The sequence below is a fragment of the Miscanthus floridulus genome, chromosome 15, assembly GCF_019320115.1.
Source record: "Miscanthus floridulus cultivar M001 chromosome 15, ASM1932011v1, whole genome shotgun sequence".
Lineage (NCBI taxonomy): Eukaryota > Viridiplantae > Streptophyta > Magnoliopsida > Poales > Poaceae > Miscanthus > Miscanthus floridulus.
Window position 1 is genome coordinate 38,352,535 of NC_089594.1, and position 14,857 is coordinate 38,367,391.

A 14,857-nucleotide genomic window follows, 5' to 3' on the forward strand; every position below is an offset into this window, starting at 1 on the left:
CGTCTAGTCACTCATAGGACCACGTCCGGTCACCTCTATGGAGCTCGTTTCTTCACGATCTTGCGTCCAGCTTGGTTCCCATCTTTGTGCTTAGACTTTGCTTGATATCTTGGGTCTTCTCTTGTGCTTTGTAGGGTCTTGCTTATGGTGTTGATCGTGGGATCATGATGTCGCCCTCATCCAAGTCACGTCTTGCACCCTATTGACTACAAAATAATTACATGCAAATTCATTAGTCCAATTTCGTTGTGTTGGTCATCAAACACCAAAATCCAAAGTAAATAGGCCTAGGGTCCATTTTCCTTACAATCTCCCTATTTTTGTTGATTGATGACAACACGACTAAAGCAAACAAATAATAAAAATTTTGAAATTTAAAAACTATTTACTTGCTAGGATGCAATGCAAAGGGCAAGGTTATATGATGCTAAAAGATACCACATGTAAACATCTTTGGAAACTTATCTTGCCCTTGCAAATGTTCACATGTGGCATTATGGATTTAAGCCTCCCCCTAACTCCATAATCCACTATCCTCCCTTTCTCGAACCATTACCACTTGTAAATTATTATGATCGGGCTTGCTTTTGGTCCTACAAATTCTCCCCCTTTGGAATCAAACACCGAAAAGGAAGACATTAGTAGCACAAGGGAGGGTCAAACTTTGTGATCCTTTGTATGTGGAGTGGAATAGATCACAAAATTTGACTCTTACATTACATAGACTAAGCTCCCATTAAATATATGCATACATATGATGGAGAATGTAGTTTATGCATAATTGGCAAATTAATGCTCAAGGGAGTTTAATCTATATAATGCATGGAGAAAGCATATAAATACCAAAGTGAAATCAACATGATGATATCAGTTTAGAAATACGACATGTGGAAACCAATTTGATTTATACCACTTGCAATAGGTAGTGGATATTTGAAGTATGATTCTTAACTCCGGGGACACCATTTTCCTTATAATGAGACTACTACACACATGATAAGCTTGAAAAGGTGTTAGTCTCAAAGCATCCAACTTATAGAGTAACCTCCCCATAAATTTGTGCACACACGTATGTAATACTTGTAGGAGACATGCACATTGATTTTAGAATAAAAAATACCACTTGAAAGATGACATCGCATGAATATGAGAATCATTTTCGAAGGTGATATTCGGGAGAAATTATCTATAATTTGGACTTTGGCACATATTAGATGAACAATTGTAAAACAAGCTATGTGCCATGCTCCTAAACAATTTAAACCATGTAGGTTTGCTCCAAGGGTTAAGAGTGAAACCGAGCAAGCTTACCATAAGATATACCTAGTGTATGCAAGACAAAAGATTAAACATGCAAATGCAAACCTAGGCATGAAAAAGAACTAGATGCTAGTTGAAATTGCAAGAAATTAAATCTAGTTACCTAACATGGGAAGGGGAATTTGGGTCCATAGTATTCACTAACCCACTTGGCAATTTCCTTGTCCATAATGATGCACCCCATGAAATGCACCCATACTTTGCCAAGTCTCAAAATTCCCCGAAGTCCATCGGACTTCTCACTTCCCTTTTGGGATCTAAACCTTTTTGATGCTCTTCATGTTGGAAATGATCTCCTTTGGCACCCAAATGCATTTGGCCCTATTGTTGGCTTGTTTGTTCACCTTGATGGCCACCACCTTGTCATTTTTCTTTTTCTTCAAGAGATAAGGTGTGGAGGCCTTTTTGTCCACCTTGTTGGTGTAGGTGTTGGAGAGCTTGCTTGTTTCCTTTTTGTTTTTCTCTTTCTTCTTAGCACCTCCCCCATTCTTCACCTTGCACTCATAGGACTTGTGGCCTTCCTTGTGACATACGTAGCAAACCATAGTTTGTCCTTCATCAAGCTTATTCACTCCCTTGACGGTGTTATCTAGATGAAGTTGGGCTTGCTTCGTCTTGCCTTTCACTTGAGTCAAGTCCTTGGTGAGGCGAACCACTTCTTGCTTGAGTTGCTCATTTTCCATTGTGACCTCTTGTGTGCATGTTTCTACAACAACTTTCTCAACACAAACTTGGTTGCACAAGGGTGAGTCTAAACATAAATCATTACAAGAAGTAGAGGCATCCTTTTTAGGCATGTCAAAAATTGAACCTTTCTTTTTAGGTGCCTCGGTGGGGGTTGTACCGATGGTTTCAAGATTACCAACTTTATTAGTTAGCACATCACAATGTTTGCACATGGTTTCCATTTTAGCAAGCAAACTTTTATAAGCATCTTGTGAGCTAGTTAACTTTCTTTTAATTTTTCATTTTTCTTTACAAGTTGCTCATCATTGATTGTGCATGCATTTGTTGTTGCACTAGCCTCAAGCTGCTCAATTTTAGTAGATAGTTCAATATTAAGATTAGCAAATGTCTCATATTGTTCAAGCAATGTTTTTTATGCTTCTTGTGAACTATCTAGCTTTTCTTGCAATATTTTAGCTTCTTTTGTTGGCTAGTGCAAGCCTTAGCTTATTTAAGATTTTCTTGCACAAGTTCATTAAGAGAAGGCATTTCATCATCACTATCATTCTCACTAGAGGATGAGCTTTCGTAACCTTGTGCCATAAGGCACACACGAGAAGAGCTTGATGATGAGTGCTTGTTGCCTCACCTCTTGTGATGGTCTTCTTCTTCACTTGAAGAATCATCCCATGACCTTATTGATGTGAGGGCTTTGTCCTTGCATGCCTTCTTCTTTGTCTTGGGCGTGGGCTTGTTTGGACAAACTTCCACAAAGTGCCCTAGCTCGCCACATCCATAGCATCCTTTCTTTCTTTGCTCATTTCTTTGATTGATGAAGATGAAATCTTGAATTTGGATAGGCACACCCTTGACATTGAGTTTTTGGATCATCTTCTCCACCTTGTTGATAAGCTTGATAGATTCTTCATCAAGGTCGGAGGTGGAGGAGGAAGATTGATCATCATCACTTGATTCTTCATCATCATCATCCTCATCTTCTTCTTCATCTTCACTTGAGGAGCTTGAGCTTGTCTCAACTTGCTTGCCCTTCATCTTCTTTTTCTCACTACATGTGAGAGCATTGCCTTTGCTTGATGAAGAGGTTTCTTCTTGACCCATCTTGCGTGACATTTCAAATGCCACTATCTTGCCAATAACTATGGCCGAGGTCATGGTGCTCAAGTCCTCCATGTTGTGAAGGATGGTGATGATGCTTGCATATTTCTTTTGTGGTAGCATGGAGATGATCTTCCTCACGATGTCTACATCATCTAGCTTCGTTAATCCTATTGAATGGAGCTCATTGATAATTAGATTCAAACAAGAATACATATCAGAAACAAGCTCATCATCATTCATTTTAAAGGAATCATAATTTTGTTTAGCTAGACAATGTTTTTGCTCATGGACATTAGTTGTGCCGTCATGGAGCTCTTAGAGTTTTAACCAAATTTCATGTGCTATATTTAAAGTGAACACTTAGTTAAACACATCCATGCTAAAAGATTCAAACATGCAATTTTTAGCTCTAGCATTGAAATGAATTTTTTTTTCTTCACTCTTTGTGGGTTTATCGGGATTCTTAATGGGTTTCATCCCATCATGAGTGACTCTCCAAACACCCAAATCTACCACCTCAAGATGACAAGCCATTCTAGCTTTATAGTAGGGGAAGTTAGTGCCGTCAAAGTGTGGAGGCCTAGAGGTATCCATCCCAACCACTCTAAATAGCGTCGGCTCAACGGCGGTGAAGTCAAAGGTCTAAATTGAGCCAACTTGCTCTGATACCATTTGTAAGGGACCATGACGCCTAAGAGGGGGGTGAATTAGGCAACTTAAAACTCTAACTCTAAACTATGCCCTCTTTGTCTACGCTTAACAAAACCTATGCAAAAGATAAATTATCTAAATGTGCAACTACGGTTTTGCTAGTATGTTGCTATCTCTACCGCAAAAGAAGTTATGCAACCTAGGTTCCAAACCTATCAACTAGCCTATCACTAAGCTAGGAAAGTAAAGCACACACCAAGATTGCAATGTAAATAAGGAAGCTAAAGAGTAAGGTAGAGATATGCAAACTCTCATCGACGACTCCGGTATTTTTACCGAGGTATCGAGAAGCGCGCAAGCTTCCCCCTAGTCCTTGTTGGAGCCCCTCGTAAGGAATCCCTATCAAGGGCTAAGCCCTCGATCGGGTAACTCCATGGATAGCCTCGGGTCTTCCTCATGCACAAGTGGGTCTCTGATGTGCCTTCTGGCAAGCCTCTCCAGGATGCTCCCCGTCGTCTTCACTATCAAGCTTTCGACTGAACCACAACGGGCTTTGTTCCCTTTGGTACACGATGGTGGCCACACCACAAACATGGTTGATGTGATCTCGCAAGACTACAAGTCCCTCTGATGTACAACAATGGTGCGCGCAAGCACCGAGTGATAAGAGGTGTGCAAACCTCACTAAACACTAGGCCTAAACCTAGAGCAAGCGCATAAGTGGTGGTCTAATCAACCTAAGCACTTCGCAAAGCACCTACACTAATAACCTAATCAATCACTAAGCACTATGCAAGTGGAGATTACTAAAATGGTGTATCAACACCCTTGGTATGTTTCCTCAGCTCTCCACGTATCAAATGCCCAGTTGGGGGTCTATTTATAAGCACCATGGAGAAAGTAGCCATTAGGGGCGAAACCCAGCTTTTTGCTACTGACCGGGCACTGCTGTCGTCCTGACTGGACGCGTTCGGTTGTCCCGACCGTTAAAGCACGCGTGTTGATTGGACTATGGGTCGAGTCCAGTCTCACTCGATCGGACGCATCCGGTCGCGCTGGCACCGCTCTAGAACCTTTCTAGACTCGATCGGACGCCACTACCTGGTGTGTCCGGTCGTCCACAGCCATAGCATCCGGTCACGCTGAATTATTACCACGACGATGAACAGTGAAGTCCGTGTGTCCGGTCACTACCTCGCTCAATGTCCGGTCACTGCTACTGATACCTGCTATTGCTGAGCAACTGATTGGACGCGTCCGGTCACTCATAGGGCCATGTTTGGTCACCTCTGTGGAGCTCATTTCTTTGCGATCTTGCATCCAGCTTGGTTCCCATCTTCGTGCTTGGACTTTGCTTGATATCTTGGGTCTTCTCTTGTGCTTCTAGGGTCTTGCTTATGGTGTTGATCATGGGATCATCATGTTGCCTTCGTCCAAGTCACGTCTTGCACCCTATTGGACTACAAAACAATTACTTGCAAATTCATTAGTCTAATTTGGTTGTGTTGGTCATCAAACACCAAAATCCAAAGTAAATGGGCCTAGGGTCCATTTTCCTTACACCTTGTCCATGCACTTTGGACAAGCAAAAGATTCTCCAACTTCCTTCTTCCACACCAGTGATCAGTTCCGACTGTACCATGGTGGAATTGACATCAAGCCAATGCATGCAGAACAACAATGGCTGAGTTGGGCGTAGTTGGAGTTCTTTGCTTCTATGGGTAGCTTGGTTGACCTTCTTGGAGTCATGGGCTGGAGGAGGATTCTAGAGTTCAGGCAAGATTGGAATGAAGAAGTGATCCGGCAGTTCTATGCCACGTTGCAGGTTCGGGATGAAAAGGAGAAGCTGATCTGGATGACTGGCACATGCAAGTTCAAGGCTACGTTTAAGGATCTTGCAGCTACTGTGAAGTTGAGCTGTCATGGCATGAAGTAGGGCAAGTTGGTCATTGACCTTCTGGTGTTGAGAACAGAGGAGGTGTCTAGATTCTGCTACCAGGAGACATTGGTCTATGGTCCACAGGGAGGCTTGATGAGGCTTCTGAAGATAATCTTCGAGATTCTGAGGCGCACAGTGGTTCCTTCTGCTGGAGCTGACGATAATGTTGTTGGTTGGCCCTCCTTTAAGATCATCAATGCTATGATGACTGGTGACTCGATCAACTTGTTGGACTAGATGGTGCATCAGATGTTGGAGTGCAAGTGGGATGTGAACACTCCAATGATTCTTTAGCCATACGTCATGGCTCTAGTGCTCCGCACTATTGAGAACTTTGGTGGTGCTTGCGAGATCATCAAGTCTATTGGTCGTTCATTGAGGATGAGAGCTATCTAGCATGGGAGTCATCCCTGATGGCTTGCAGGATTCTAGGACTAAATTCCCCAGGCATGTTCCAATAGTTTCCTTTTCTTCTCATACTGCATTTGGCTCAGCATCTTACTTTGTTGTGGGGTCTTTAGATTCTCAGTCAATCATGTTCCGATCATACAGAGCCCATCCCGCTAGAGATCATTCCTCCTAACAGTCCAGTGCCACTTGAGGTCATGCCGCCTTCATCGGGGAGGTACCATGGTCCTCCCTTTGCTTCTAGTTCTAGCGCTGCAGGTAACTTTCCTCTCTAGGTTTCCTGTTGATGCCACTTGCCATGCTTCTACATTCCTTTTTGTAGTTCTTTACTTTAACTTTCAAGGCTTTGATCCTTCATTCTTTCATTTGCCCTCCATAGGTGCTTCCCTGTTTGGACCTCCCACTCATCGAGGTCACGATCGAGGATGTGGTCGTGGTACCTCACGTCGTCGTGGGTCTCAGGATTGACTCCTCTGCTTGGCTGCTACTACATAGGTCTTGGTGGTTTCCATGCTCAGCCTCCATGTCTTGATTCGAAACTAGTTGTTAGTTAGTCTTGATGGTGATGAACTCATGTGGTTGCTATCGTGTCGCTGTTTGATACACTTGATTTGTCTATGTCCCATCCATCGAGATGGGTGGTGGGTACTTCTAAACTTACTTGCTTCGTTGAACATAATGAAGTCAGTCGGTGTTTGTCGCTTATGGTCTATTGTCCCTATCATGGTGTGTGCCTGCACCTCCTTGTTCATGATTCCTCTATCCTGGTGATTGGGAGATAAGGCTAGGGTACAAGGCAGACTCTATCAAAAACTTCTGAGGCAGGATAAGGGATAGAGGGGCTGCTCTTAGGCTTTGGGGAAAACTAGAGGATGGGGCTATGGGACTCTTCCTGGGGTAGGAAAGATAAGAACTTGAAGGGCTTAGGGAGAACAGCTAAGAGGATTAGAACCACTCTCTTTGACTCTCATAGCATAACATGCCTACTACTCAGGGCGATCTAGATTCGAATTTTAGTTCTCACTTGGGTGCTCCTACTGTTCCCTCTTGATTCCCATGATACAAGACACCCTTTAAGTTGAAACATAGTTTGTATGCCTATGACAAGAGGTAAGGTTAACTAGTGAGTTAAGGATTACTTTAACTCATAGAGGTGACACTAAAGCATAGTAGTATCTAGTTTAAAACTACTCAGGACACAACATTGTGGGTTATATGGGGTTTGACAAATGGATTGCTTGTGTAAGTCAACCACTGCTCCGATACCCGTCCGCTATCGCGCACCGCCGATCCACACACGACACTTTAGAATCCTTGTAACTATAGAGTGACACGGAACAACCCATGTGGCAAACCAACACACATAACATCCAAAATCATGTCCAACTATCCAGGTTATTAAGCTTACAAGAAAATACATGATTCACAGAGTTTATATAGTTTTAGTTTCTCCCTCTAGGCTCAACACTTTGAATATCTCGCTCGAATTCTTATCAGAGTTAACTCGTAGGTCATCTTGGATTTGCCCAATCCAAGGTCTACAATGCAGTGGTGAATAGAGCGCTACCTCGCATCCACCGAGGCAACAACACCTGTAAAACAACTTAACGGTAGCACCGTGAGTATATTTCATACTCGCAGGACTTAATTTCAACACATAGATATTTGGTGGATGCAAAGGGTAATATTAGGCATTTGTGCATTTGCAGAAAATAAATGAAGTAGGTTAACAATTGACATGCCATGATTCATTTTTAAGAAGATAGCATTAGAAGTTGATGATAACAAGAAGTGAGTAACTTATGTAAACCATACCATCATCAAGTTCCATCATTACTTCCACCATGGGTATAGAAAGTAACAACAACCATAAAGGGTCCCTCCCGAGGGACTTCAGGCTTTCAAAACTCTACAGAGGTGTACAACTTGTATCCACACGAAAATACAGGACTAACCACCATATTTCGGATCTTGGAATAAGGGTTGTCTCACGATTTCCAACCTTCCCTAAACCAGCCCGAGTATCATATGAAAGGTTTGACTGGTGCCTGGTCAATGTCCTGGACATTCCCGACCAGCGCCACCCACTTGCCAGTTTCACGGATAAACCGGTCTCAATTAGTTACTTGGCTTGTCGACCCCATCCGTGACATGTGGTCTGTATGGGTGGTTACTCGGACTCACGTATCCCAATAAACGGTCCTTAACTGTTCCATGAGCTACGTCGCTTGAGATCCCACACTCACAACAACCTACCCCTCGCATGAGCAAAGTTATCAAGGTGGTGTCCAAGTTTTATAACTTTAAGTGTAGTGGATCCTATCAAGATTAGGAAAGTAAATCAAGTTGTACCCTCATTGGTTTTACTTATTAATTATCCAAGTGTAGGATCCTACACGCGCGAGAATGAGTTCTCTCCTCATGCTCGACTTCTACCATTGCTAAGCAACTAAGCAATAAGTAATTAAGCGTTTACATTCCCATTGTTTTGATGAGACGCTTCTAATAGCTTAATGAGTGACTCTAAGTGTAGAGTGAACAAGATTAATAACCAAAACTACATGTAATGCATAACTCATAATGAAACTCAATAAATATCCAAAATAGGGTTTATAGTAATGGGTGCCTACCTAGTTTTGCCGCTCGAACGAATTCGAGGTTGTAGACGACATCTCACACATGTTCCTTACGCTACTCGGGTCTTGAAAGAAAACGAGGATCGAGGCTGAAGATAACCGAGGAAGGCATAGGAACAAGACTCGGCTTAGGACTTGGGATTGAGGCTTCTATCTTTGGCTCTACCATTGCCCTTTTGAATCTATGCTTAATCTAGTATTGTTGACCTCTTGGGTAAGTTCACTAGACAACTTCATCCTTACTGTTAACTCGATGGACACTCCGACCTAGGTGGTGGACACTCCGTTGGGTTAGGGTTTTGAGGTGACTTGGCTCTAGTTCGACTCTGCTTGGGTTGACGGACACTCCGTCGGAGGTGACGGACACTCCGGTAGGAACTAGGAGGTCTCGGATTGCTAGGTTATTGTCACCTATAATTCATCAGACGCTCCGCCGTGAGTGACGGACGCTCTGGTATAGGCTTGGTGCTCTCGAGTTCACTGCCTATAAGTCTTTATAATTCAACGGACACTCCGTGGGATACCATGGACTCTCTGTGGCCCATGTCGACGGAAGATAAGGTTTCAGTGGCTGATTTTTTGGAGCTATCGGACACTCCATCGATATAAAGGACACTCCATCAAACTGTCGATAGAACCTATGCTCTTGGGTGATCTTGGGTTCCAAACTTAGATGTGCTCAGTTGTGATCTATGCATGTACAAGATATCTCTAGGATAGTTTAGGTGGCTCACTGGGCTCAAGATAGCTAGGTTTGAAGCTTGTTTTACTAAGTGTGGCTATAGATTACGGATCAAACTTAGGGATACAAGAACATAACGATAAAGCCATGAGATTGAGATGGAATCCTTAGCTCTAAGATTGAGAGCTTCCATAGCCAAAAGGTTGAAGATCCAAGATTTCCTCATTACTACTTCATCCAAGAGATTGGTCACTCATGGGCTTCTTCTTGCATGGCACCAAAAGATGAATCAAAGATTAATCCATGAGATGCTTGAGTACTTGAGCTAGATGAAGATTCCTTTAACTCACTTATATGCGATGGAATCACCATCCACAAGGAATGCTTCCATCCTTCACCAAAAAACATAAATTACTCTTGGGAGGAAAATTCAAGAAATAAAATTTCTCTTCTTGAGCTCACCATGAACAAGGTTGAAGATGTTGATGGTGTCCATGGAGTGGTGCTGGTGCTTCATTCCCTTCTCTTCTTATCCTTATCTAATCCCCCTTCCAATCCTTTCTCTCTCTAGTTCTAGGGTTCATCCTTGCTCTTGGGGTGTAGAGAGAGAGGCAGAGTGGCAAATGAATGGGTGGGTGATAAAGTGGGTGAAAGGGTGCAACTTCTGCTGATGAAGTGTCCCCCAACTTTGCTAATATGTAGGTCCCACTCCCATAAGTGGCAAACAACTCATTTCCCACTTACTATAGCAGATCTAAGATCTATCAGACGGTCCGGTAGAGCTGGCGAACTGTCCGGTATATCACTGTCTTTGCCCAATTGATTCTGTCATGGGTTGGTTGGGTATTGTAGACTGAGTTGCCATATCTTGAGGTGTTCTCTGAGGTTGAGTTGGTGTTGATGATGTCTATAGGAGATCTCTTAATCCATTCAGGTTTCTCTCCATCACTTTGAGTACGAGCCTGACCATGGCTATCGGGAGATAACTGTGGGTTCCTTTTTGATAGGTTCTTGATGGTTGGTCCAGCTCAAGGCATCAGGGACCTGTTCTAGAGCTAGGATGACTGTTCACTCGGATAGTCGAAAATGACTGCCTATATTGTAACAAACTCGGGTCGTTACAGAAATCCTTCGGCTTGGCCCTGCTGAGGAGTTGTTGTAATCCATGTCCGGCGTTGGGTCCGGCGCTGCCGTGCTATAATCCATGGTCGGTGTGGGGGGCGGCGCTACCATGGGGCGGTGAAGGCAAGCGGGCGGCGCTGTCGCGGGGCCACTACCGTGGAGAAGACGAGTGCGCGGCGTTGTCATGGTGGGAGGCCCTACAGTGGCGCTCGGCTCCGACGTGGAGAAGACAAAGCGGAGGAGCGCTTGCTCGGAGAAGAAGCGCTCGCTCGATCTGTTTCTGCTCCCTCCATTTCATCCATGTGCTCTCACGTGAAAACAAGAAGGAAAGGGCAGGGGCAAAGGTGGAACAAAATTTTGTTTTTCATTTTTTCTTAGATCCAAAGTCACCGAATGATATTTTAACGGGATGCACATGTTTCATAGTGGCTATCCAAGGAAGTACCGTTGCAGGATGGCAATCCAGCGATGCCCACTTCCCATGCCTTTGTGGGATGGCAATGGAGCGATGCCCGCTTGCCATGATGGAACCCAATACTCTATTTCACACCAACACAAGGAACCATCGTACAACAGCCGCCGCCACTGCTCTCCTCTAGGCCATCGCTCGGTCCCCCCTCCTCTCTCCTAACGGCGATCTCGTCGGTGGATAGAGCAGCGGGGACCCGATTCCTTTCTCCTTCATAGTTCTTGGTTAGGTTTGTGGATCTTTATTATCGAGATGGTGGCAATGGCGATACTTTGGAATAATGTCTCTTCAGCCTCTCCCTACCTCGATGATGTTTGATCTGGCATTAGTGAAGGACAGTGAGAATTTGATCTGTCAGATCTGTTACTCTTCTTCAGATCTGGACTTTTGGTGTGCTTATCAGATGAAACAATTGGTTGGCTTTCGATGTGAGGACATTGACGTCTTCTTTTAATCTAAGGATTGTAAGCCGGTAGGTTGCCCGCTCCTCCCTCTGGCCCCGCGTGACAATCGCTCGCCTGCTTGCTGTCTGCCCTGCCTGTTTGCCTCTGTTCCCACAAACCCATTCACCCCAGTGGCGGCAAATCCCTAAAATTTGAAAATCAATGGCGAAGAACCCCAAGGCGGCCGACAGCCGCCGTGGCCGTTCTCCCACAAGAAGGCCCCAACCGCGCCGCGCTAAGGCGGCGCCGGCAGCCTCCTCCGCTCCTGACATCGAAGACCTGGCTCCCGCAGTGCCTGCAGCCACACCCGCCGCGCTGTGCGCGCAGCTGCTCCGGTGGTATGACGCGCACCGTCGGGACCTGCCGTGGCGATGCGCAAGCGGCGGCGAGGAAGAGAGGGCGTACGCGGTGTGGGTGTCGGAGGTGATGCTGCAGCAGACGCGGGTGCCCGTGGTCGTCTGCTACTACGAGCGGTGGATGGCGCGGTGGCCCACCGTGCGAAGCCTCGCCGCCGCTACGCAGGAGGTGAGCAATAGTTCATAAATCAATTGGGCAAGAGAAGCAAAAGTTTTTTTCTTTTTGTGGGGAAGATTCGATCTTTTGACGTCGAAATTTTGTGGGGTTAAATTAAATGATAATGGAGTTCTTGATTCGTGGCTTGATGCTTGCCGCAGGAGGTGAACGAGATGTGGGCGGGTCTTGGCTACTACCGTAGGGCTCGATTTCTGCTGGAGGTGAGTTGTGCTCGCAATGGATTGATGGCGGATGACTGGGGGCGTCTCTATTGGATGGTTGATGCTTGCTTGGTAACCTTTGTTGCTGCGCACGTTACCTGTTTGGGTTTTGCCTCAGAGAGCCTGGAAGATTATTTCAGAGTTCCATTTTCCTTGAAATGAAGGAAAGGAAATCTGATTAGTAGTTCATCATTCACTTTGCATTTGAACTGATTTTGAGATGTCAAGATATTGAAATTTTGTGTTGTGCAGTTTGTCAGGAATTTGGCCTTTTATGTGGCCTTCCTCTCTTGTTCTTTGGTTTCCAGCTTATACGAGTTACCTTAATTTTAACAGTTTTGTGGTCTTTATATAACACTATAAACCAGAATGAAGGATTTCTATCTGTGGTTTATGGTCGATCTTCTTTATGATGGAGAAACAGGGAGCAAAGCAGATCATTGAAAAGGGGGTGTTTCCTCGCACGGTGTCAACCCTCCGTGAGGTTCGTGGCATTGGGGATTACACAGCTGGAGCAATTGCTTCAATTGCCTTCAACAAGGTTGTTCACAGTTTAGCAACTCGCCAAATTAGCTTGTGCATTTTCTTTTCCTTTTTCAAACGATTTTGTGACTTTTTCTATCATTATTATAGGTTGTCCCAGTTGTGGATGGAAATGTTGTACGAGTGATCAGCAGGCTTTACGCCATTGCTGACAACCCAAAGGAATCCTCAACCGTGAAGAGATTCTGGTAGGCAGCACTATCCTTCTTCTTGTTTGACAGCTTACAGAGGTGTTTGGTTGATCCATTATCATCTCACTCGTTACTGATTTGTGGAATGGAATGGGCTAATCCACCACCACCTCATCCCTCACAAACTATTATAATTACTATAAGCATGAGGGATGAAGTCCAGAATTCATGGGCTGAACTCACGATCGGCCACTTCATCTAGAATGTGGTGGTTCCTCAAACCAAACACCTCACAATTCATCTTGTTAGTTGATTGTTCATTGTAGTGTTTATTACAATGTTGAATTTTTCTAGTAAAATGACACCATGTACTGTAGTTTGTCCTACATTTTCTTTTATGCACTACAATAGACCTGAATAATACTGTACAGTGTGCTGTATCATCAGTTGAAATAAAAATGCACATATTTGATCTAATTTAAAATCTTGATTTGCATTTTCAAACCCCTCCTAACCTCAGTACAGGATTTATCCATAGTTGGACAGACATTGATTGATACTGATTCATCTGTAATCACATTGTCTTGCTGTAAATCCAATTCTGAATTGGGGATCTTTACACCAATCTCAGAATCTGCACAATGTACATTTTTCATCATAGGGAGCTTGCAGGTCAGATGGTTGATCCTCTGAGACCAGGAGACTTCAACCAAGCAATGATGGAATTAGGAGCAACATTATGTAGCAAGACAAAGCCTGGTTGCTCTGAATGCCCAGTCTCTAGCCACTGCCAAGCGCTTGCACTTTCCCATGAAAATTCATCAGTCCAAGTTATGGACTTCCCACGAGTGGTTCCAAAGGCCAAACCTCGGAGAGATTTCGCTGCTGTTTGTGTCGTTCAGATTGCACAAGGCTTGGAGGAAGAGGCACCAGATGCAAAGGACAATGACAATCTCTTTCTGCTGATCAAGAGACCAGAGGAGGGCCTGCTTGCGGGGCTCTGGGAGTTCCGACTGATCCTTGTGGATGAAGGGAAGACCGATTTTCAGAACAGGAGGAAAGCAATGGACAAGTATTTGTCGAAGTTGCTTAGCATCGACGTGGGACAGAGATCTGATGTGATCTTCCGGGAGGATGTTGGTGAGCATGTCCACATTTTCTCCCACATTCGCCTGACAATGCATGTGGAGCTGATGATTATTAATCTCAAAGGTAGAGTTTGTTGGTTTTAATCACCAGAAAAAAACAATATGTTATCTTTGTGTTACTGTGAATCTTGCTTGCTAACTAACTACAATGTAGATGGTGTGGATCGACTATGCAAAAAGGGAGCTGATAGCACAAAGTTGAAACTTGTCAACGAATCCTCCATGGAGTCCATGGGATTAACATCTGGTATTCGGAAGGTAACTCCAACTGAAGCATTTATACAATATGAAATTGCATTAAACTCAATCAAGACTAATATGTGAGCTTCAATACAGGTGTACAACATGGTCAGGGCTTTCAAGGAGAAAAGGCTCGCTGTATCTCAGAAAGGTCATGTACCCACGAGGAAAAGGACTAGACGGTTAAAGCAGTAACCTAAGCAATTAGGGAGTAAGAGACAAGGACTAGTAGACGTTAAAGCACTAACAGCAATTAGGGACTAGAGATGGGCTAGTGCAGCTTGTGAAGTGATTTCTATTTTGGTGCATGTATCTGGTGTGCTGAACTCCAAAACTGCTTCTTGTTGTAAAGCTCGCTTGAAGAAAGGCTGGTGCTCAGTACTCTAGTTTATCACTTTATTGTGCAATTCTCCTGCATTTCCAGCCGTGAAGTGACGCATTGTGTTTTATGTACGCTTTGGTTTGTTCCATTTGGGGCCTTCTGCTTTGCACAGATTATCTTGACCATTTTGACTGCAGACAGCGAGCTTAACATTATCATCTGGATGCACAGAAGCGACAAGCTGGTAATCAGCCAACAATTGCATTCAACTAGCGATGATATTG

At 44.2% G+C, this 14,857-nt stretch overlaps 1 protein-coding gene across 1 annotated transcript; it reads left to right on the forward strand.

The window, feature by feature from the left end:
* Positions 1-11,573: 11,573 nt before the first annotated feature.
* LOC136509538 (adenine DNA glycosylase-like) lies at positions 11,574-14,652 on the forward strand. The gene is made up of 7 exons (XM_066504305.1): positions 11,574-11,980; positions 12,130-12,189; positions 12,614-12,730; positions 12,823-12,920; positions 13,525-14,075; positions 14,166-14,269; positions 14,348-14,652. Exons 1-7 carry the CDS (start codon positions 11,618-11,620, stop codon positions 14,444-14,446), a joined length of 1,392 nt encoding a protein of 463 aa, XP_066360402.1. The 5' UTR covers positions 11,574-11,617; the 3' UTR covers positions 14,447-14,652.
* Positions 14,653-14,857: the final 205 nt, after the last annotated feature.

Coding starts and splice junctions, on each gene's coding strand:
- LOC136509538 (XM_066504305.1), top strand. CDS start 11,618: ATGGCGAAGAACCCCAAGGCGGCCGACAGCCGCCGTGGCCGTTCTCCC. Junction 12,921..13,524: donor TCAACCGTGAAGAGATTCTG/GTAGGCAGCACT, acceptor TTTTCATCATAG/GGAGCTTGCAGGTCAGATGG. Junction 14,270..14,347: donor TAACATCTGGTATTCGGAAG/GTAACTCCAACT, acceptor GCTTCAATACAG/GTGTACAACATGGTCAGGGC.